Here is a 23685-nt window from a genome sequence, read left to right as displayed (position 1 = left end):
GCGTTAGAGGACAAACTGGTTGAGTCCAAATGAAGTCTACAATTTATAATATTGCTCTCAATGTCTCAGTTGCCATCACTGTACTACGTTCTGTATGACGTTAACTCTGGGAGGCTGGGTCCAGGGGATAAGTGAACTCTACTATTTTTGTAAATTTTCTCTAAGACTAAAACTATTTCAAAATAAAACTTAAAAACAAAACACCCAGAGACGTTGACTGTTAACATTTCTGGCGTACTTTCTGCGGGCCCCTTTTCTTGCACGGGGAGACGTTTTATGCTCCACATAAGGAAGATCATGTAGATGCATGATTTTACTCTACACCAGGCTTCTGGGGAAGCCACCACATTTAGATCTCACAGCAGGCACCATCACCCTCATTTCACAGATAAGGAAATGAAGGTCTAGAGCAGGCTAAAGGTCACACAGCTAAAAAAGGCCAGGACTCAACATGAGTGCAGGTCCCTGAAGCCACATTCCAGAATCACACTAAAACCCAATTCTTGAAGAGTGAGTTCATATGCTTGTTCACACATGCATTCATTCAACCACGAGAACCTCCTGGGGGGACAGTCTAGGACCCACTTCCATTCTAAAGGTTTTACGCTTGCAGCCCAGGGCACAGTCTGGCCTGGGTGGAACAAGGTGACGTGTCCCTGCAAGAAAGGACTCACTGCCCAGCTGCACAGTGTGTCTGGCTGAGAGCACCCAGCTGTTAGCACCTTCCGGGTCCACTTCAGCTTTCAGATGGAGCTCAGCTCTTCTTTGGAGGCCAGATTGAGCAAGATGGGGTTTCTCCCCAAGGGGGGTTCTCGAATAAGCAGTCAGATCTGGAGCTCCACGCTGGGCAGAAGCATTGGGGTCTACATACCCTGGTAGCACCCTCTGCCCAATCCTGCCCCCTCCCCTTCTTTCATAGATGTTCCCCTCAGTAAATCCTTGCTTTCCTAACTCCCTCTCAGCCTCTGCTTCCCAGAGAATGGACCTGCTAAAGCTGCTCCATAGGCTTGTGTGACCTTCCCACGGGCTCATGTGGGTAAACTAACCCAGGGACCATGGGTGGCCTTTGCCCCCTCTGGTGCCCTTTATCTCCTCAGCCTGGTAAGCCCCTGGGGGGATGTGTGCAGGGGAAGAGGCTGGTCCAGGGCCTGAAACCCCGGTGTCCATACTGCACAGTCCTGTGCCCATCCTGCCTTCGGACCTGCCAAGGGCCTGACAGATGTGTGCTTAGAGGACCATGAGGGCCTGTGTGCAGCCCGGATCTTGGATAGTGGAGGAGGTGGAGCAAGTGGGAGGGAGCTGCTGCCCTGGTAGGTTTGGATGAAGGGTGAGGTGGGGGTGTGGCAGTGCCAGGCGGGGAGGGTGTGTATGAGCCTGTCTGGCTCTCCTGGGTGGGGCCGAATGAGTGTTTGGGTACAGCAGTAGCAGTCACATGGCTCTGTGACTCGGGCCTGCTACGGGCTGGGGAGGGAAGCCAGGTTGGCGGGCTGGGTCGGCACATCTACACAGTACAGAGCAGGGGCCCAGGAAAACCTCTGCATCCGCAGAAGATACAGGGGACAGATAGGCGATTTCCCAGGCCTGTGGTCTTTTATGTGCCAGGGCCCAGGGCAGGGAGAGCTATGCCAGGGATGGACAGATGGAAGGGCGGATGAGGGGCCCGCTGGGTGGACACATAAGTGAGGGGGTGCATGGGTGGTCAGGTGGCTGGGACCCTCCAAGATCGCGCCTGTGGCTCCCGTGCTCTGTGGGAAGCATCCCTCTTTTGGCATTGAAACAGGAGACTTGAGCATCCTGGCCATCTTTCCACACAGGCAGGAGTCCCACAGGGGACCCCGAGGATCACTTCTCCTGACCTTCCCTCGAGGGGAAGAAAATGGGGTGGGCGTCCTCATTCTCTCTCAGGAAAGGAGTATCAGGTAGCCTTGGCACTGGTGGAGGGCAAAGCAGAGACCACCCACCTGCCCACCTGCCAGAGGCCTTACTCAGCAGACCCTGTACATCTGAACCTTTCAGCCTTGTTTTAGGCAATTGTACCTGTGAAATCACCCACCCTAAAATAAATGCATATTACAATTTAAAATGTTTGCCTACACTGAATATTGATAGATGAAATGTCATAATACCTAGAATTTGGTTTAAAATAATCTGCGAGTGGGGAAGGAGCTAGGGGTACATAGAGATGAATAAAATCATAAAGTTGGGTGATGGACACATTGGAGGTTTTTTATTGTCTTCTCTCTACCTTTGTGCATATTTGGAAATGTCCGGAATTAAGCTTTAAAAGTAATCTAGGTAAAGTCCTTGTTAAAAAAAGAAAAAGAAAAAAAGGCCCACTTTCAGCACCTTTCAGTTAACAGTGGAATGTAAATCCAAGATCATTTTAGTGTATGTTTTTTTTCTTTCTTTTAAAAATTTTTTAATTGTGGCAAAACATATAATATACAACTTAGCATCATAACCATTTTGAAGTGTGTAGTTCAGTGTCAGGAACATTCTCGCAGCTGTGCAAGCAATCTGCTCAACTCTGCTCTCTTGCCATTGACTTCCCCACCCCAACCCCCCACACCCCACCCATCACTGCACCCAGGGATTGGAGTCCAGGTGCCCTAAGTCCCAGAGCAAGTTCCCTTACCACCCAGGGTGGCAGCTGGTCCTGGGCTTAGCTGCAGGCTGGGCCAGGCCAGCCAGTGAGCATGCTGGGCAGTTTTCACACCCTAGTCCCAGCTGGCTCCTGCAGGTCTGAGCTCTCTGCCCCAGGGCAGGCACTTGATCAAGTCCAGGCAGCTCTCAGCTTCTACCCCCACGTGCGGCCTGGGGCTGCCCTGGTCACCTGGGAAGGCGGGCAGGGGAGGGAGCGGAGCAGGGGTGAACACAGGCCCCTCCCCAGCACAGGTGACTCAGGGAGGGCAGTCCAGGTCCCAGGAGGCCACTTTCACCCCAGGGTGTGGGGCACACCTCCGAGTGGACAATGGTCCTACTTCCTTGACCCCTGTAGCCACAATGCCCCACTGTGGCACAGCTTTCGGGTTTAGAACAATCTTGGAGCTGCTGGCAGTGCTACAGTGGCCACCGGGAGTTACCTGTTAGCCTGCGCTTTGCAAGGTCTGAAAGCCTTAGACACTGCCTCTCCAGAGACGCCCAGCTCTCCTCCCTCTTCCCTTGGCTGGGGCCTGGCTCTGGCTCCAGTTCCGGGGCACAGGAGAGGACAAGGGAGGGTAAGTAGTGAAGGGTGGGTGGGGGACACACAGCTGTCACGTCCTTCCTTCACTGGGGTTATGGCATTTCATGCTCAAAGCGATTCTGGATTTTGCCAGTTTACAAATGAAGACGCTCAGAGACGTCATCAGGAAGTTGCCAGGAAGTTACAGGCCGGGGACTAGAGCCAGGGACGCCTTTCCTCAGTCTCCTCCTCCTGGTTAGAAAGCAGCCAGAAAGTGGCTTTTTGCAGATGGTGGGTTGGAGCTGAGCATGGTGAACTGTCTGGTCATGGAGGAGGCCTGGGGTGGGGAGCAGGTGTGAACGTGGACTGGGGGCCAATGCTGTGGGCTCAGAACTTGCTGTTTCCTAGGGGTAACAGACAGGTGACCCACAAATGCTGATGACCTGTGCCAAGTGCTGCTGAAGCAACACAGGATGCAGGCAGTAATTTTGGGTTCTCTCAACAACCAGCACTTACAGATGAGGACAGTGGGGCAGTCCCCTACATGAAGCAGGGGCGGGGCCTGAAGGAGCCGCAGGACCAGTCCTGAGGCTGAGACCGCATCTCTCAAGCACAGGCCAGTGGGGACAGAATGCGTGGGCTGGAAAGCGCCCTCCAGGGCAACGGGGCAGAGTGGGCGCTGGGCGGCAGGGAGCCCAGGCAGGCTGCTGCAATAGTCAAGGAGAAAGGTGATGAGGTCAGAGGTAGCGAAGCTAGTCTCCTCGGGAGGCTCCAGTTTTATAGTCCTGGCCACTCACAGGCAGCACGCTGCCATACTAGCCAGCCCAGCAGACAGACCCCAGACACGGCAGTGTGTGCTGGGTGGGGGCAGCACACAGCCTTCCCAGCCACTTGGAGACAGGTGCCTTTCTGATGAGCTTTCCCCACAGGGAGAAGGGAGAAGGACAAACTAACATGTATAGATGCCATTTATAGAGGCCAGGAACTGTGCTGGGCATTTTACAGACGTTACTTCACTGCCTCCTCCCAGCCAAATTATGATCCCCTTTTTGAGATGAGGAAACTGAGGTGTAGGGAGAGAAATTAAATTGTCCAAGGTCACCCAATTCAGGAAGTGAATGCATGCAGGGACCTTGGTTTCCTTCCCCTGGCCTGGTGCCCTAAGTGCCAGGCCACCAGGCCTCTGGGCAGTGTGGCTCCTGAGCCCATTCCACAAAAATGCCAAGTCTGGAGACAGCCATGCAGGGGTGTCTGCTCTGTGAGCCTGGGAAGGTGAGCAAAGTTCACCGCATAAAAGACCCCTGCCCTGCCTTGGAGTCTGGCCTCTCCCATGCTGTCCAAGACATGTGCGGAGGGAGACAGAGGCCTGGCTTCTGCTGGCTTCTGACTGCCCAAGTCTGCCCAGCCCACCTTCTTCTCACAAAGGCCTGAGAAAGGCAGATGGGAGACTAAGGGCCAGGGAGACACGTGTGAGAACAAGAGGCAGCCTGCGTAGAGAGGAGTGCAGTTGAACAGAGCAAATACCGGTCAAGGCAACAAGGGACCAGCTTTCAGGCCTAGCCTTGTCAGGAACTAGCTGAGATGTGTTTTGGGGGAGCAGATCATGCCCCCTGTCTGGACCTCAGTTTTCCCATCAGAGGAAGATCGCTGGGGACACCCAAGGGTTCACTGTAACACTATGGTTTCTGCCTGTGAATGTGCATAGGAGTGCATGACGGTGCAGTGTGCATCGAGGGGGAGGATCGGGACAGAAACTGCCCGTCCCCTGGGGCAGCAGGTCCCCTCAGCTTTGCACTCCCTATCCAAGTGACCAGGACAACCTCAAAGGGCTTGGAGAAACCAGGCTGGAGGGAGCAGCTGCCAGGCGGCTCTCTAAGTTCTGGGGAGGGGAGGAGGGGGTGCTCTTAGCATCCTGAAGTCTGGAGCCTGTGCAGGAGGTGGGGGACAGGTAGCCTGGTCCAGGCTGGAGAGCGCTGGGGACTGAGCTTTCTTTGAATGACAGCTCAGCTAGAGGGATGGAACCAGGCTTCTGTCTACCTCAACCCCCTGCCCTTCTCTGGTGTGCGGTCACTTTCTAGGTATTCCATCCAGCCAGGACCCTCCTGCTCCTTCCCTCTTCTGTCTTTGACATTTCTGGGCTCCAGGGTGTCTGCTGATTTATTTCCCTCCTGCTGGGAAGTTCCAAGACTTTGAACAGCCTTCTACTCCCAGGTCCCTCTGGCAGCCTGGGTCAGGGAGAGCACACTGGCCGAGGGTCCGATGACCTTGGACCAGTCACCGGGTTTATAACAACAGAAAGGGCAGGAGCTGAACTCGAGATTTCACAGAACTTATCTTTGACCCCCTCCCTCTCCTCATATAATTTCTCGCCAAGACAAGTCAATTCTTTCAAACCATCTCAGGAACGCCCCCCATTTCTTCCTCTCCCCAGTGCCCCTGCCCTCTGTGGCTGGTTTATGTTCCCTGAGACTCCTGTAAGCCACATCCTTGCCTGGACCTCCTCACAGGGTCTGTGTACATGCCGCCTCACACTTCCCTCTCTCAACACCTCTGAGGCTCCTATTTCAAGAGGCCTTTCTGCGGCTGCTCCAATGTGCCGCCTGTGCCCTACCTCTCCCACTGACCTCCACCCCCAGGGCCCCAGGCTCACCAATTAGCCTGACTTCGCCAGCCAGGATGTGCCCTGCCTTCTCCAGCCATAGGCGCTTGCTCCACGATACTCTTCTTCATGGAAATGCTTTCCATTCTTCAAGTACCATCTCAAAACTGTGGAGGAAAAAGGGGTTCTATAATAAATATGACATGTCCAGTGACTGAAAGTAACCCCACAGGTGATCTGATCGTAAATTCCTAACTGGGCAGATCATGATGGGTAGTCACACCCCAGGCCTATAATTTCTTTAGTAAAAGGTTTGTGTTTGTCTTAAGCAAGCCCTGCCCATGGTTTCTGTCCATCTATGTTAACAAACCTTTGAAAAATCTCTTTTTCAAGGTAACCACCCTCAAGAAAACACATAATCTCGTTAACTATCTTGTAATCCAACCCCTACCATACTTTCTCTCACCTCCATGTAATCTTCCTTACTTCCCCTCCTTAGTTCCAAATGTATAAAAGAAGCTGCAAAATTGTTATTCTTGGGAGCATCCGAGATCTTGCTCCCCGGCATATGTTATCAGTTTTGGATCAAATAATTCTTTAAAAAATTCTCTACAGGTTTGGATGTTCTTATGTCAACGAAAGCCACTTCCTCCAAAGGGGCCTTTCCTTAGGTCCCCCAAAAGGTTAAATATCCTTGCTGTGAAACTTTATCTTGTTAAAGAAAACAAAAAAAAACAAAAAACAAGCCCCAAATGGCATCATTAGTGCTAAAAGCCCATGATACCAAACCTACATTTAATACCTGATCGAACTGCTGTTTCAACTGTTGGCAGAAATGTCCAAACCTATAGAGAATTTTTATAAGAGTTTATCTGAGCCAAAAACTGACTGACATATGCTGGGGAGCAAGATCTCAAATGCTCCCGAGAATAAGTTTTGCAGTTTCTTTTATGCATTTGATATTAAGAAAGGAACTTAAGGGAAAAATTAAGGGAAGGTGGGAAAAGGCAAGGTGGGGTTTGGATTACAGGGTAGTTAAAATTATGTATTTTCTTGAGGGTGGTCATGAATTAGAAGTCTGAAAGGAAGCATTTCAAAGGTGTGTTAACCTGGATGCACAGAAACAACGGGCAGGGATGCTTAAGGCAAAGATAGGTCTTGTACTAAAGAAGTTACAGGCCTGGGGCGGGACTGCCCACCAAGACCCGCCCAGTTAGGAATTTATGATCAATCACCCTGTGAGGTTAGAACTCCTTTTTTGTCCACACAACCTCTCCCAGAAACATAATCTTAATCAACCAGTTTGGAATATTCTGGTCAAGCAACAGTAACCTGTCACAAACTAGGTTCCCTCCACCCCCAAAGAAAGAAGAAGCAATCTCCATAATAAAAACCCTCCCCTTTTTCTTCCCCCAAAGTAATGATGTCCAGGCTCAAAAAGACTCCCTTCATTTCTTTTACTAAGAGTTCCCCTGCCCCACCCTTCTTCCTATAAAATCCTTCCATATTGTACAACACCTCAGAGGGCCCTTCTAGTTGCTAAATGGGATGCTGCCCAATTCATGAATCGCTTAATAAAGCCAATCAGATCTTGAAATTTACTCGATTCAATTAAAAAAGAATAATCTGTAACCCTACCATACTGGGGACTCCTCAAGGGCTGACACCCAACGTAGTTACTGAGTTTTCTTAAATAGACAAGTCCTCTGAAGTCCAGCACTTCCATTATTAGGAATGTGGACAAAAAAGGGGTTCTACGGAAACTAAGCTCTCAGGGTGATCTGATCATAAATTCCTAACTGGGCGGGTCATGGTGGGTAGTCACACCCCAGGCCTATGACTTCTTTAGTAAAAGGCTTATCTTTGCCTTAAGCAGCCCTGCCCATTGTTTCTGTGCATGTAGGTTAACACACCTTTGAAATACCCCCTTGCAGACTCCACCTTTTAAGACAAGCTGTAGTCCACCTTGCTTTCCCCACCTCCATGTAATTTTTCCTTATGTTCGCTCCTTAATTTCAAATGCTTAAAAGAAACTGCAAAACTTATTCTCGGGAATCTTGCTCCCTGCAATACGTTGTCACTTTGGCTCAAATAAACTCATAAGAATTTTCTACAGGTTTAGATGTTTCTCATGTCGACAGGTAAGGATGGCGTAGGAAACAAAGGGTTAAAACTGGTGACCATCGCTCGAATTTAATCCACGTGTGACATGATGTTTTTATTTTTTAAATGATAACATTCACATAACATAAAATTAACCATTTTAAAGTGTACAATGCTATGGCTTTTACAATACTGTGCAACCACCACCTCTCCCTGGTTCCAAAACATTTCCCTCATCCCAAAAGCAAACTCCATACCTTTTAAGCAGTCACCCCTCATTTCTCCCCCACCATGGTCTCTGGCACTAACCTGCTTTCTGTCTGTATGATTTACTTACGTCACATAAGTGGAATCACATATTTGGCCTTTTGTGTCTGGTTTCTTTCATTTGGCATAATGTTTTGGAGGTTCATCTATTTGTAGCATTTATCAGCACTTTATTATTTTTTTAATTTTATTTTTATTGGGGAACTGTGTTTTTTCAGGGCCCAGCAGCTCCAAGTCATTGTCCTTCAATCTAGCTGTGGAGGGCGCAGCTCACTGGCCCATGTGGGAATTGAAACAGCAACCCCCCCCCCCCCCCTTGTTCAGAACTTGCGCTCTAACCAACTGAGCCATCCAGCCACCCAGCACTTCATTTTTAATGGCTGAATAATATTCCATTGTATGGATACACCACCATGTGTTTATCCATTCATCAGGTGATGGACAAGTTGGGCTATGTCCACCTTTTGGCTATGGTGAATAGTCTTGCTACGAACACTGGTGTACTTGTTTTAATCCCTGTTTTCATTTCTTTTGGGTATATACTTGGGAGTGGAATTGCTGGGTGAGACGGTAACTCTACGTTTAACTTTTCAAGGAAGACACAGGTGTTTTAATTTTTTGAATTTGAATGCCTTTAGGTGTCTATCTCTGTCTCTGTCTCCATCTCTTCTATTGCCTTTCACCCAGCTGTTTGACTCATTATTTGTCTGGCACCTGAAGGCATCTAAATTTGCTGACCCTAGAAGGCTTTGGTGTAAAAAACAAAAACAAACAAACAAAAAACCTTAGCGTCCAATTCAGTCGCCAAGGAGCCGGAGACCTTGGGTAAATCTCTCCATCTTTCAAAAGTACTATTTTCCTCAGCCTCTAAAGGGATAATAATACTTACCTAAGAGGAGGCGGCGAGGATCATGGAGGTGACGGACCGAACGCGCCCCTTCCGAAGCTGTCGAGTTCTGGAAACGGAGAGGGGCGGGCGAGGCCAGCAGCAGCAGCAGGAGGAGGAGGAGGAAGAGAGGGGCGGAGAGGGTGCGCTCTGGGGGCGTCCGCCGCGTTGGGGGCTGCAGACCAGTCGGGGTCCGAGCCGGCGCGCCCCGGGCGGCGCCGCGCAGGTCGTAGCCGGTAGGGGGCTCGTAGGGCCGGGCGGGGTTGCAGCCGCGAGCCCGGGCGGGGCTCAGGTTGTCTGGCGGTGGGCGGGCATTGCCCCCCGTCCCCGCCCCCCACATCCGGGGGCCCTGGCCAGGCTTTGGGCTGGCGACGAGTGGGTGAGTCAGGCCGGGTTTTTCCTCCGCCTCTGGGGCAGGCGAGCGAGCGCTACCGAGCGCGTCCCTCCCTCGCCAATCCGGCTCTGGCGGCCGCCCGCCCGCGTTTTCCTGGCGTCTGTCGCCCGGCCGTCCCGGCTTGCAGTCTCGGCTGGACGGGTGCCGTGGAGGGAGGGTTCAAATCCGTGCGAAGGAACTGCAGCGCGCGAGGGGTGCGGAGCAGCTCCAACATGGTAAGAGGGGCGCGCCAGGGGCCGGGGCTGGACTCAGGGATTGGGGTTGGCGGCAAGGTCTCGCTTTCCCTGCGACCTTGGCCAAGCCGCAGCCCCTCTCCCGGCGAGGTTCCTGTCTGAGAAGTGGGCGGGGGTGCCAGGGTGCGGTGTGCGCCCAGGTGTCCCCTGCTCCGGGCACCGAGGCGCTGGATCAGGAACCTACCCAGACTTTCCTCTGGAGGGGCTGGCGGCAGGTTCTGCTGCTCTCTGCAACCGGCTGCAAACGTGCTTTCCATAGAGCAGCGTCCCGGACCCCTGCGCCGCGGCTGGGGTGGGGCAGACGCCCTTGGCGCGGGAGCCTGACCTCGGCCTTCTCCCCCCAGCCCGATCGCTGGTGCAGACCCCTGGGAGGTGACAGGAAGGAACATCCCCTCCCGTCCCCCAGGTAGCTCGAGGACCTCCCGCAGTTCTGGAGAGTCTAGCCTCTGCCACAGCCTTCCTGGGGGAAATTCTGTGAGGATGCCTACTTCGTTTGCCTCTCCTCCTCCGCCATGAGACCCCTCTCCCAGCCCCCTCCGGGTTACCCCTTTTCTCCTCCAACCCTCTGTCCTGCCCTGACGGCAACTGCCTCCCTGCTGCCAGGCGCCCCGACCTGCGGATAAGGGATGCTCCCAGGTCTTGGCGGCCAGAGTACGGTCCCTGTTTGGCGACAAGTTTTGACCAGAGTAAGGGCTGGCCTGGGGCCAGGCCGAAATCAGGGCTCTAGCTGTGTCCAGAAAGAGAACTAGGATCCGTCGTCTCCCACCGGGCATCCCCCTTCTCCTAAGAACAGATTGGGGCTCTCCTCGTTTTCACCTGGGGCTCAGCCTGGCCGTCACTTGGCCTTGGCCACCGTGCTTTCTCCCTTCCCAGCCCGGGGAGGAAGCAGAGGCAAGAGGCCATCCTCCTGGGCCCGGTGATCAGCCTCCTCCCAGAGCCCTCCTGGGCAGGGCTCTTCTGCCGGCTGGCTATGTGTGGGTGTGTATGTGCCAGACTGTGAATGAACGCGGCCAGCCTGCTTTCACTACCGCCTCTAGAGTTAGCAGCTTCCAGGGCTCAGAATCCCTGTGCAGCAGTGCTTCCACGATTTCTTCCTGACCCAGGGACAGACAGAAGGGATTCCGCTGAGGGAACTGGAATCCAAACCAGCCTGGTTCCACGTGCCCTTGGGAGAGGCAGGTGTGGGGGCTGGGCAGACATACATAGACAGGAGTGTGTGCCTATGGGGTGACCCCTGGGTGGGATAGCCGTGTTCAGTAGAGAGGATCTTGCCCAGGGAGTTGGGATTGCTCGTCACTGTGGGATCTTGGGTCACTTGCTTCCCCCTTCTGGCCCTCAGTTTCCCTGTCTGTAAAATGGAGTGAGGTAGCTGCTATCCTACCTGTCCCCACCAGGCTGTTGTGGAGATGAGATTATGAAATGAAAGGGCTGAGGAAAACTGTAGAATGCTGTGCAACTGTGACTATGTAGTGAGACGAAGCATGACTCTTGCAGGGTTTAGACACTGGGCTCTGCCCCTTCAAGTGTGGCAGCTGGGTTAAGTAAGGTATGCCAGCTTCTCCAGTCCCCTTCCTAGGACCCCTCATCCACTGCCTCCTCTTTTGGAGCTGGGACATTCCAGTGTCATTCCTCAGGGGCAGCTGCAGACACACCCCTCAGCAAAGCTGATCCCTCAGCAGGTGCTGGGACTCTCCCCTGGGGCCTGGACTCTGCCTGCGGATGAGGCAGGAGTGGGAGCTTCTTGTCCATGGGCTCTGGGATGTCCCACCGCAGAGGAGGTGCACTCGGGTCCGGGCAGCCTTCTGCACCTGGGGAACCGGTGCTCTTTCTGTTGTGCAGCTGAATCTGACCTTAGGCACGTTTTCACCTCCTGGGCCTTGGTTTCCGCTTCTGAAGTGGGGGTGACACTATTCTTCCTGTGAGTGTTTTGAGGCTGTTTTAGGCTCAGCATCAGGCTGACACAACAAGGCACCCACTAATGGGCACTGGATGCCTCCCTGATGTCTTTCTCTGCTCCATGGCCAGGTGGTACCCCAACCCTGTTCTCCTGTCTATACCAAGAGTGGTCCAAAAGAGATGACAGTCTGTGTCCAGGGCTTTCAGTCTGCTGCCTAATCTTGGGTCTGGGGTATGGGAGCAGGAGTAAAAGGGCTCTGTTGGGCCAGCAGGGGCCTGTGCAGAAGGCCCAGCCCAAACCTAGCCTGTGGGGGGAGTGGGGGGGTTCAGCTCTGGTCAGGGAAGCCCGGGCACTTGCAGGCAGTGGACGTTTTGCTCTGCCGGTCCAGTGGGGCTGCAGGCACTTGCTCTCCCTTCCCCCTCCCCCACCAAATCCTCTCCAGCTCAGCCTGCACAGCTGTCCTGGCCTGACCAGGCCAGTCCCTGGGCTTCCAAGCAACAAGAAGGAATGTGTGTTGGGGGGAGGCAGGGGAGGTGGATGGACCCCTCTAGGAAAAGGGACTGTCCCTAGACTGAGACCTGGGTGGAACCTCCTGAAAGCTGATAATACAGCCAGAGAAGTTACCTAGCAGGGGTGGGGGTGAGGGCCTATCGACAGACAAAGGGAAGGGGCTGTCTACGCCCCTTCCTCCAGCTCCACAGCTATTTCTAATGGCTCTAGTCACTTGTGGAGAGAAGCTGGTCCCTTGCCCTCCTTACCACTTTGTCTGTCTGTCTGTCTGTCTCTCTTATACACACACACACACACACACACACACACACACACATCCTGCATCTAGCCTCAGGGCTGGGGAAGACCCTGGATTTTTCTCCTGCTTGAGTATTCCTGTTATGTATATGTATCCATGAGGGTACTCAGGGCTATGTGGATGACCTTGAGCCTGACTGCTGTTGGATATGACTGTCCGTGCTGTGTCCTCTAATGAAGGAGCCTCTGCTGCTGGTGGCACTGACTAGACTGCAGTATGTGTGCGGTGTACATGCTGTTATGGCCCATGGCTACCTCTCTCCTGGACCTGAGACCCTTTATAGGTCACAAGGGGGGCGGGGGGTTGTCGATTATTGCTCCCTGAGAAAGAAAGTGAGGATCTGCCCAGGGGAAGGTGAGACTTGTGTTTGGGATGAAGTGGGAAATTTGACACCACTGTCACCATCCCTGTCCCGTGCTCACACTGGGCTTATAGTTCACAAGATCTTTTTCCTCTATTGTCTCTGTGACTGTCACAGCAACCCTATAAGGAAGGTGGGCAGGCAGAGTCTTTCCCACTTCAGAGATGGGCAAACCGCGGCATGGTGAAGGGAGGTGCCCACAGAGAGATAGTGTGAGGCACGGCAGGAGACCATGTTCTCTGCTGTCCATGTCCCCGACAGGAATGACAGGAGTTCAGTGCATTCTCGGACACAGTGGTGTCTGCCGGGTGGGCTGGTCATGGCTAGGGGGTGGCAGACTGGGAGGCAGATGCTTCAATTCCAACTATTTGGGCTGTGGGTGGTATATTGGGTTCCCACTCGTCATTTGGCAGCTATGGTGCTGGCATCACAGGCAACTTCAACTTCACTCTGACCAGCTCTGTGACCTTGAGCAAACCATGTCACTTTGCAGAGCCCCAGTGCCCTTACCCACAAAACTGGACAGTATGTCACAGACTCAATGAGACCCCTATGCAGGGCTGTGTCGCTGTGATTCCTTACCTGGATGAGTCCCCCTAACCCTGTGTAGCCTGTGACACCCCAGAGGGGTTGAGCCAGCTGGAGGCTGAGAGGAAAGGCTTGAGAAGGTTACTTTTGCTCAGAGTGAGGTTGAGGGCCACAGGGTGTGGGGGCAGGGCTGCACCCTCCCTCCCTTTCATTCCTGGAGAACTTTGTCTTCCACAATCACAAAACCTGGAAATGGTTGAGGAAGATGGAACCTCCTAACGACCATTGTTTGGGGCGGGAGTGGGTGCCCTGGAAGCATATTGGGTGGGTGGTGGGGGACATAGAACGTGCCTGCTGGGCGTCTACCCAGGAATGGGAACAGCTGGGTAGGACGCAGAGATGATGGCATTGGTTCATTCAACAGGTCCTTTCTGAGCACCAAGCTTAGCACTGGGAATCCACCAAGGCACCAGGGACAAGCCCTGCCCTCCACCATGTGGTCCCAGCACAGGTGGGAGACAGTCCATAGCCTTCTCTCTGAGCTACCCGCCAGCATTGTTCATGTGTCTGACCACATAAGCTCAGCTTGGGCCAGCCTGCCTGGACCCTGGCTGCTGGCTGGGCCCTATACTGTGTGCTTCGTCCTGTTATTTCAGCCCATTCTCCAGGCATCCCTAATAAGAGTTTTCATGGCCATTGTCTGGATGAGGAAGCCAGACCCCACACATTGACTAGCTAAACACCAGGTCAGGATTTGGGATACTCCCTGCCTGATGGTGGGTTCTAGAGTGGCAGCTGGTAGGGGCTCTGGCTGCCTCTTCCCTCTGCCTCCTACCCGGCTTGAGCTGAACACCTGTTCCGGAAACTATGGCCATTGTTCCTGCCATCCTTCCTCCCCTTGGGCCCTTCCTGTTTGTATCCCTCCCGTTACTCCACCCATGCCAGGTGCTTCCCTTGGGGAACTGACTGCAGGAGGAGGGCTGAACTGGGTTCCTGTCCCATGGGAAGAAGGAGGAATGGAGAGTCTGAGGTCATTGGCCCTGGTTCCCTGTGTCCTCTGTCCACCTCCCAGGTTGGGTGGGAAGCCTAGCAGGAGAGTGAGCAAAGTCAGAGTCAGATAGCCTGAGTCTTCAGCTGGTCCAGTCCTGGGAGGGACCCTATCTTGCTGCCTCAGGAACTCCCCCCATTCACCCCCTCCCCACCCGTTACACATTGGCCCCTAGCTAGAGCTTGAGCACTGGGAAGTTGGCTTTGGGGCCTGTACCCTTTTATCTTGCCAGCCTAGGAATCCTGTCCTAGAGTCTCTCCAGACCCACATCTGCCTTTCCTGGGCCTGGGCTGGGTGTGGAGCTGATACAGAACAAGCATCTGGTTTTAGGGGATCAGTGGCAAGGTGGGCCACAAACACCCATCTTCCCCTGATGGAGTCTCCCAATCTCCAGAAGCAGCTGCCTGTGCCCTGTTGAAACTTCATGGCCACAGCCCCAGGCCTTGCTGGCATTGCCATGGGCAGCGTGGGCAGCCTATTAGAACGGCAGGACTTCTCCCCTGAAGAGCTACGTGCAGCACTCACGGGGTCCCGGGGCTCCCGCCAGCCTGATGGGCTCCTCCGGAAGGGCTTGGGCCAGCGTGAGCTCCTCAGCTACCTGCACCTCCCCAAGAAGGATGGCAAGACCACCAAGCGGGCTGCTCGGAACGAGGCTGCCGACTATGCCACCCTATACTACCAGGAACACCCTCGGGCCGGTGACTTCAGCAAGACTTCGCTGCCCGAGCGGGGTCGTTTCGACAAGGTGCGCCTCTGCCCACACTCCTCCCTAGTGTGGGAGGGTGGGGATGGGGAGCTTGGGGCCTCCTTAGAGACCCTGATGCTGGGACAGGGCGGGGAGGTGAAAGTTCTGCTTTGGGCGAGCCTGAGGCTTGGTCACTGCCTCTCCGTGGCATGTGCCCGTGTCTGAAACAAGATCCTTGGGCTGCGGGAGCATCAGAGGGCAACACAGTCAACCCGGAGCCTCACACCCGCCCTTTCTTCCTGGCAGTGCCGCATTCGCCCATCGGTGTTCAAGCCCGTGGCAGGCACCGGGAAAGGCTTCCTCTCCATGCAGAGCCTGGCGGCTCACAAGGGCCAGAAGTTATGGCGCAGCAACGGCAGCCTGCACACGCTGGCCTGCCACCCGCCCTTGAGCCCAGGGCCCCGGGCCAGCCAGGCACAGGCCCGCGCCCAGCTACTGCATGCCCTCAGCCTGGATGAGGCCAGCCCCGAGCCCGAGCCTAGCCTGTCTGACTCCTCTAGCGGGGGCAGCTTTGGCCGCAGTCCTGGCACCGGCCCTGGTGCCTTCAGCTCCTCCTTGGGCCACATTAATCACCTTGGGGGCTCCCTGGACCGGACCTCGCGGAGCCCCAAGGAGGCTGGGCCACTGGCCATGCTGAGCTGCCTGCCTGAGCCGCCACCCCCCTATGAATTCTCCTGCCCTACCGCCGAGGAGGTGGTGGCCATGCTGCCTGACACCTGTGAGGATCTCAAGAGAGGCCTCAGTGACGAGGATGGCACCAACCCCTTCACACAGGTGAGGGCAGCCTCTGCCCTGGGGTCCGTGCTGTCCCTTGGCATTGGAGTACCAGGCAGACAGAGGGTCCCTCGCCAGCTTACCCACATGGCTCTGGGCACAAGAGAGTAAGAAAGAAGGAGATGACTCTGCTTCTCTCCCCACCCCATGTGGACTATCAGGTCACTCATGGTCCTTGCTAGAGTTGTGTAAGAGGGGGGGGAGAGACTTCCTGGAAGGGCCATCTGTTGGGGACACTTCACCTCCGGAGGGCATCCCAAGGTAGGGTACCTGTGTGGCCAAGGGGTTGGGCCGTGGGCCCTGTGATGCTCAGGCACAGGATATTGGCTGCAGCTAGAGTATCAGAACAGTGGGCCATCTATGGGTGCACCGGCCCTATCAGGCACCTCTTTCCCTCAGCAGGTGCTGGAGGAGCGCCAGCGGCTGTGGCTGTCTGAGCTGAAGCGCCTGTACGTAGAGCGGCTACACGAGGTGGCCCAGAAGGCTGAACGCAGTGAGCGCACCCTCCAGCTACAGCTGTTCATGGCTCAGCAGGAGCAGCGGCGCCTGCGCAAGGAGCTGCGGGCACAGCAGGGCCTGGCCCCTGAGCCTCGGCACCCAGAGACCGAGCCCACCACGCGGCCAGAAGAGGAAGCCCGTTGGGAGGTGAGAGGCCAGGCCGTCAGGCGCTCTCCCATTCCCATTGCTGTAGTCCCATCCTCTGTTCGCCCCCCGCCTTACCCGGCCTTGCTTGGCTCTTGCTCATCCTGTGCCCTGCTACAGGTATGCCAGAAGACAGCAGAGATTAGCCTCCTGAAGCAGCAGCTGCGGGAGGCCCAGGCCGAGCTGGCTCAGAAGCTGGCTGAGATCTTCAACCTGAAGACACAGCTTCGGGGCAGCCGGGCACATGCCCAGGCCCAGGATGCAGAGCTGGCCCGGCTACGCGAGGCTGTGCGGAGCCTGCAGGAGCAGGCCCCGCGGGAGGAAGCCCCGGGCATTTGTGAGACTGATGACTGCAAGAGCAGGGGGCTGCTGGGGGAGGCAGGGGGCGGTGAGGCCGGAGATGGCGCCCAGCAGCTGCGGGCTGAGCTGCTGCAGGAGCGGCTCCGGGGCCAGGAGCAGGCGCTGCGCTTTGAGCAGGAGCGGCGGACGTGGCAGGAGGAGAAAGAGCGTGTGCTGCGCTACCAGCGGGAGATCCAGGGAGGCTACATGGATATGTACCGCCGCAACCAGGCGCTGGAACAGGAGCTGCAGGCACTGCGGGAGTCCCCGACGCCCTGGAGTCCTCGGCTTGAGTCCTCCAAGATCTGAGGCCAGTGGAGCGAGCTGACAGCAGCAGCAGCACTGTCAGAAGATGGCTTGGGCAAGCCCGCCCTGAGATGCTGGCTCCTTCCTGACATTGGTCTGGGGCAGAATCTGCTGAGGCCAGCCAGGGATGGGGTGGCCCGCCGAGAGGAGGGATCTAGTGGTGCTGTGGGCTGCACAGAAGGCCTGCAGCAGGTGTCAACACCAAGCCCTCCTGGCTGAGGGGCACCCCGGTGGGGCCCAGCTCTGCTCCTGGAGTAGGTTTGGCCCAGGAGAGGAAGCTGGGGGGTGAGGAGCCCAAGAAGCAGATGGGCATGAGGGAGGGAGGCCGGGACGGGAACATTGGCCTCCCCCAGAATAAAACCACATTTTCTATGAGGAGGCCCTGGGTGATAACATTGGGTCCATCCCTGGCCTGAGTCTAGAGGGCAGGGTTGAGGATGGTCGGGGTTGGGCTGTGGACCTGGGCTGCAGCTCCTCCCAAGGTCATGGTCAGTGGGAGGATGTGCCCTGTGCCTTGTGCACAGCTGCTGGGTACGTGTGTTGGTGAGTGGAGGAATCTTCCTGCCCCAGCACCACATGGTTCCTTAGCTGCCGTGTGGGCTGAAATTCCTTTCTTCAGCACCAGTGGGATTTTTCAGAAGGAACAATGTCAGGGAACCCAGAAAAACAAAAGGGCAAGTCACCCAAGGCATTACTAGAACATGAAACATTCTCTCGGTGCAAAGTCCGAGCCCCAGTTCCCAGGGCCCTGCTAGGTTTAGGGCTGTCCTAGGACAGCTTCCGCTGGAGCCCCCAACGGCTCTGGTCCGGCCCTGCCCTCCCAGAACCCACCACCCATCTTCCTGTCTGGTGCTGGTGCACTCCTACCTTTAGGGGTGGGGTCCCTGGAAAGGTGCAGGAGACAGGCAGAGAAAGCTCGTGGGTCACTGGATAAAGGGCCTTTGCCACAGTACGGAATGTGTACATTTCCCCATAGGCATGGAAGGCCATGGGGTATTTTTATTTTTATTTTTTAACTTTTATTTATTTGTGTTTTTCCAGGACCCATCAGCTCCAAGTCAAGTAGTTGTTTTAATCTAGTTGTGGAGAGTGCAGCTCACAGTGGCCCATGTGGGGATCGAACTGGCAACCTTGTTGTTAAGAGCACCGCGCTCTAATCAGCTGAGCTTACCGGCCGCCCTGCCATGGGGTATTTTGAAGCAGGGATAAGAGTTGAACTGATTTGTATTCTGGAAAATTGTCCTGGGAAGCAGCCCCTTACTCCCATCCCTGCCTCTCAGACATCTGGCTTCCCCTTTGGACCTTTGCTCCCTCCTGGGTGGGTGGCCTGGAGCACTGACCCAATCTGGCTGTGCAGGTGGCGTCTCCCCACTCCTTGTGGTGAAGCTCGGCGTTCTTACGCATGAATCCCTGTGACGTTGCCGTGCACTGAGCGCTTCCCTTCTGCCAGGCACTATTAGGCCATCAGAGCATGGGGGCTCAGGGTTGAATTGGATATGCTTCCTGCCCCAGGGGAGATAGCACACAGACCTCTTCCCTCCTGGTTCCTGCCCTGGTGGGGCAGGTACAACCTCAGAGGAGCTCTCAGCAGATTCCCAGTGTGCTCCCTGTGGCCATGCCTGGCAGCCCCTTAGGCCCCAGCAGGTGGGTCCTGTGCAGGGGTGTGGATGGAACTGTGGAGTGTGAGCCGGTGTGCCCTGCCTTTTCAGGGTGGAGAGCGATGTGTGAGTTGACTGCCAAGGGTAGGTGTGTTTATGGCCCTATGAGTGGCAGGTATGTGTAGAGTTGTGCTGTGGGTGGTAGGTGTGTCCAAGGGGGTGTGTTTGGGGCTCCTGGGTTGGAGGCCAGCAGGGCTGCTTTCCGCCGCTCCCTCTGCCCCATTTCTCCCCCCCTGCTCCAGCCCTTTTCGCTTTGGCCATGCTTGGGTGGATCTGGACTAGTCAGATCCCTGGGCTTTGCTGAGATCCTTCTAGGCCCACCCCTCTGCCTGGGGAGGGAAAGGAGGAACTCCTGTGTTAGGCAGGTCTGTTCCCAAAGGCCTTAGTATCCATTTCACAGACCCCTTCAAACCAAGTTCTCTGGGCCAGTGGCCCTCCAGAGGGGCCCCCACAGCTGGGTGTTGGCCTGAAGCCAGGACCACTCCCTCCCCAAGTCCTGGAGCTGGTCAGGCTGGGTGCCCACATACCCCGCAGTGGCTGGGGTCTACTTTTATGTGTACCAGCTCTGCAGAACGGCTCCTCACCCAGCAATTAAGAGAGCTGGGCCGGCCAGTACAGCCAGCGGGGTGTGGGTGGGCGGTACCAAAACTTGGCAGCTCTGCCAGAAACCAAGGCCCTGCCCAGATGTGTGTGTGTGGGGGGGTGGACACGACTCTGGAGGGCCAAGCTGGGCGTCTCAGGGAACCGGATCCTTGTTAGCTTGTTCCTGCCAGGCAAACCAGTTCCTGGTCCCCAAGCCGGCTTGGTGGCTCTGGGGCCAGCAGATTACAGGTGTCACTGTAGTGGCTCCTGCTTTAGGGAAGCCCCTCCATCCCACCCCTGGCAGGCCCCATCCCCAGCAGACTAGGCCCAGGCAGCCAGTTCATTCCAGAACGGTGGTAACCCCCCACACTGGGCCCCCTGCCCCCGGTCCCTCCTGTTCTTAGGTCAGATAATGTCATGCCTTTCAGCTGCTCCCTGGGCCCCTCAGTCTATCACTTGAGGCCTCTGAGTCATGGACAGTGGTGCTCCTTCTGACCTCAGCAGGGCTCTCACAGAAGCCTTATCCGAACTCATGGATGGTAATCCTCCTCCCTGTGCCCACAGCCCCGTATGCCTCTCTGCCAGCTCTCCTCGTGTTGCTGGAACCACCCTTTCGCCTCTCTCCACTGGGTTGTGGGCCTTGCCTGGGAGAGCTATGTCTTGTTTTCATCCCCAGAGCCACTCTGGCTCCAGCCCAGAAGGCACTGGGGGGAGGGGCTTTAGAGTCAAGAGGGACCAGAACCCTCCCCTGACTGGCATGGGTTTGAGCTGGGGGTTGGGTGAGGTAGGTGGGGAGGACTCCTATTCTGAATGTTCATTCACCCACGAGTACCTGGTGGGAACCAGGTCTGTCAAGCACCAGGCTTCCTGAGCCAGGTACCCACTGTTCACTGCACAGTGACGTGTTGCTGCCTCCCTCAGGACCTGGTCTGGTTCCCAGCTGAGGAAGCTGAGGTGGCCATGGCCTCCGCCCTCTTGGCCATTTTCTGTGCGTGAGGGAAGGACAACACACACATGTCCGTGTAGTCACCGGGCCAGGCAGGAGAAAGAGAACAGAAGAATCTAGAGAGTGCAAACATGGTGATCGAATCAGCGGAGCATGGAGAAGGCAGAGGGAGCCTGTTGGTGCGTGAGAGTAACTTTTTCTGAGACTGGGGGGCTGGGGCTGTAGGTATTAGTGGGCCTTTCTCCAAAACGAGTGCAGGCCCCACAGTGACAATGCAGATTGCATAACCTCCCACCCTAATGGGTGGGGACTTAGCCCTCTATTGGATTCAGAAAAGAAAAAGAATGTGCAAGTGAAATATGTCACGTGCTGTGAGGTGTGAGTGCCGTGGAAGTTCAGAGGAGAGCTGGATCACTTATCACTCCAGGTCATGGGGTGGGGATGACAAAGTTTGACTAAACTTTGGTGGCTCTTCTGAGCTCTCGTTAGACTAGGCCCGACCTTGGAAGGTCTCCTTTCTTGTACAGTCCAGTTCTAGCAAGAATTCTAAGTTAGTTAAACCAGAACCCCCCCATCCTTCATATTGGGTCACCTTCCATATTTAATCTGGTTCCTCACCCTCCAGCATCCCCCAGGTGATGTCAAATCACTGGCCTCCCACAGTGAGAATCCTGTGAGGACTATTTAGCTAAGACTTCCCTCTCCCCTGAAGTTTTCTTCCTTTCCCCCCCTTCTTCCGCCTCCCCTCCCACCCCCCTCCAGTTCAAGCCGTTGTTTCTCAGTCTAGTTGCGTAGGACACAGCTCCCTGGCCCATGCTGGTGTTATGAGCCTTGTACTCCCGCCGGCTGAAGCAGTCAGTGGGCCGCTCACGGCAGCTCTCACCAGCTGCTCGCCTCTCACACTGGCCACCAGCCGCTCATGGCAGCACATGGTAGCCCACAGCAGCACACAGCAGCCCGCAGGAGCTCACTATGGTTGCCAGCCACTCACACTGGCTGCCGGCCACTCACGCTGGCCACCGGCTGCTCATGGTGGCACACAGTAGACCGCAGCAGCACTCAGCAATCCAGGGCAGCTCCTGCCAACCTCTGGCTGCTCATTGCAGCCCAGCTCCCGGGAGAGCTGTTGTTCACAATCTTAGCTGTAGAGGGCGCAGCTCACTGGCCCATGTGGGAATCGAACCAGCAACGGTCAGTGTTAGGAGCACAGCGCTCCAAACACCTGAGCCACCGGGCCGGCCCCTGAAGTTTTCTCTTAGTGATTTTCCATCCACTACCCGCCACTCTGCCTCTTGGCTATAAATTCGACTTTTCCTTGTAGTATTTGGAGTTGAGCCCACTCTCTGTACCCTACTATAAAACCCCATTGCAGGAGCCTCCCCCTCCCGAATAAAGTCTTCCTTACCATTCTTTAACAAGTGTCATGAGTAATTTTTTTCTTTAACGAGGGTAAGCTCTGAGGAGGGCTAGTTGGGGGGATTTCCTCAGGAGCAGCATGGAATGAGGGCATCCACGATGGGCCTGGACTTGGATACAAGGAAGTGTGGGGGAGTTCTGGGGGAGGATCCTGTCTGGAAACAGGTGAGAGGAGGCAAGAGGGATCCCCAAAAACATGGTTCACTGACACAAGAGGACTTCACATCCTGTGTCTGTGGGTGGGTCCCTCAGACGGTGAAGGGAAAGAGCCAGAACCAGGACTAGCTTTATGTGTGTGCGGCCTATGCAGTTACACAGGGTCCGACACTTGGAATGCTCTGATGTCACCATGTGATGTTTGAACAAAGGGCCTCGAATTTTCATTTTGCTCCGGGACCTGCAAATGATGGAGATGCTCCTGGCCTAACCAAAGCCTTGCAAGGAAGGACAGGAACAGGGAGAAGGAAACAGCAGACACCTGGAGGGTAGAAGAGACAAGGCCTGAGCAGGTGACTTGAGCTCCATGGGCTGAGCCCTGACGCTCCCAGGTTTCTCAGAGGGCAGGGGTGGCTGCATCACCTGCCGCTGCCCCCACCCACCAGCCCTCAGGGGAGGGTCCATCTTTTCCTAGCCTGGCCTTCCAGGACTCACTCTGAAGGAAGAGAAGCTGTATTTTCAGTAGCCTAGGAGTATTTTCAGTACTCCAGGGTTTGTCATCTCTGTCAAGAAACTTTTTTTTTTTTTTAGCTTTATCTAGTGTGTTCTTTGTGGATCCATTCCCCTCCCCCCATTTTAAGGTATAATTTATGTGCAGGAAAATTCACCCTTTTTAGGGTTCAGTTTTTAGAGCTCTGACAAATGCACAGTTGTATAACCAATCCTACAATCAAGATACAGTTCCATCATCACCCCAAATTCCCTGGCGCCCCTCTATAATCAGCTCTCCTCCACCCCAAGGCAACCAGTGATCCGCTTTCTCAATTACCTTGTTTTTTTTATTCCCCCCCCCTTCTGTGAGCCTTGTTTAAAACTGCAACACATATTAGGACATATTACAAAGTAGCAAGTAAAGCAATGACATTGATGTATTAGGTTGGTGCAAAGGTAATTGGGGTTTTTGCAATTATTTTTAACCTTTTAAACCATAATTACTTTTGTACCAACCTAATATTAACAAAACTACACTTCAATGGAAAGAATGAAGAGCCAGAAATAGATTCTGTAGAAAATTCTAATATGATTATGAAGGGCTTCAAAACGAGAGGGTATGGAAGGGCTGCTTAATGAGAGGTGCCTCCATACGTGGACAAACGTGGGGAAAAATAAGTCATACATTGCATCACCCTCTGCAAAATAGACACTGCTGAGGAGTTAAATTTTAAAAATCAAATCCTAGGGAACTAGCAAAAGGTTAAACAGACTATCATTTGAGTTAGTGGAGAACAGCTACGTTTTTCTGCCCTGAAACAGCCCCTCCCCCCAACAAAAACAGAAAGAAAAAAACACACAATGCGGTTGACAAAATCAACTATGTTAAAGCTTTGTGCACAATGAAAAATGACACAACTGCAAGGAGAGCCACATGCCGGGGAGAACAATGACAAAGGTGAAAGTGCCCGACAAAGGAGTCAGCCGGGAATTCAAAGTTCTTGCAGAAGACCAGCTTTGCTCACACCAAGCGTATCTGGACGACAGGTCAGGGCTCCCTCAGAGGAAGTGGGGAAGCCTGGGGCGTTCGCAAGGCCTGTGAAGTCCTGTTGGCTTGGAGGCCCCAGCTAGGCCGGGGGCCCCAGGCAAGGCTCACTCAACTCTCCACCCACGCCGCTGTGCGTGGGCCAGGACCACCCAGGCTCCTGGAGGTGCACAGACAGGCCTCTCCAGATGCTCCCGATGCACAGGACTGCCCCACTTCCTGCGTGTTGCATAAGGTTTTGGAGTCACGTGGGTACCACAGAGTATTTCTGAGCATCTGGTAAGGTGTTCCAAGCAT

The 23685-nt window shown here is 54.8% G+C and overlaps 1 protein-coding gene across 8 annotated transcripts; it reads left to right on the top strand.

Moving 5' to 3' along the window:
* The first annotated feature begins 3040 nt into the window (after window positions 1-3040).
* N4BP3 (NEDD4 binding protein 3) lies at window positions 3041-17468 on the top strand. 8 transcript variants are annotated; one of them, XM_074313386.1, is made up of 6 exons: window positions 9293-9627; window positions 13664-13750; window positions 14682-15032; window positions 15279-15806; window positions 16206-16451; window positions 16569-17468. In XM_074313386.1, exons 3-6 carry the CDS (start codon window positions 14712-14714, stop codon window positions 17094-17096), a joined length of 1623 nt encoding a protein of 540 aa, XP_074169487.1. In that variant the 5' UTR covers window positions 9293-9627; window positions 13664-13750; window positions 14682-14711; the 3' UTR covers window positions 17097-17468. The 8 variants fall into 8 exon arrangements, with proteins under 8 accessions (XP_074169488.1, XP_074169487.1, XP_019566589.2 ...); XM_074313387.1 differs by lacking the exons at window positions 9293-9627; window positions 13664-13750 and adding an exon at window positions 3041-3218; XM_019711030.2 differs by lacking the exon at window positions 13664-13750 and having other exon boundaries at window positions 16209-16451.
* Window positions 17469-23685: the final 6217 nt, after the last annotated feature.

Source organism: Rhinolophus sinicus, linkage group LG10 (genome assembly GCF_036562045.2).
Source record: "Rhinolophus sinicus isolate RSC01 linkage group LG10, ASM3656204v1, whole genome shotgun sequence".
Classification (NCBI taxonomy): Eukaryota; Metazoa; Chordata; class Mammalia; order Chiroptera; family Rhinolophidae; genus Rhinolophus; species Rhinolophus sinicus.
This window is presented reverse-complemented; position numbering and strand designations above follow the sequence as displayed.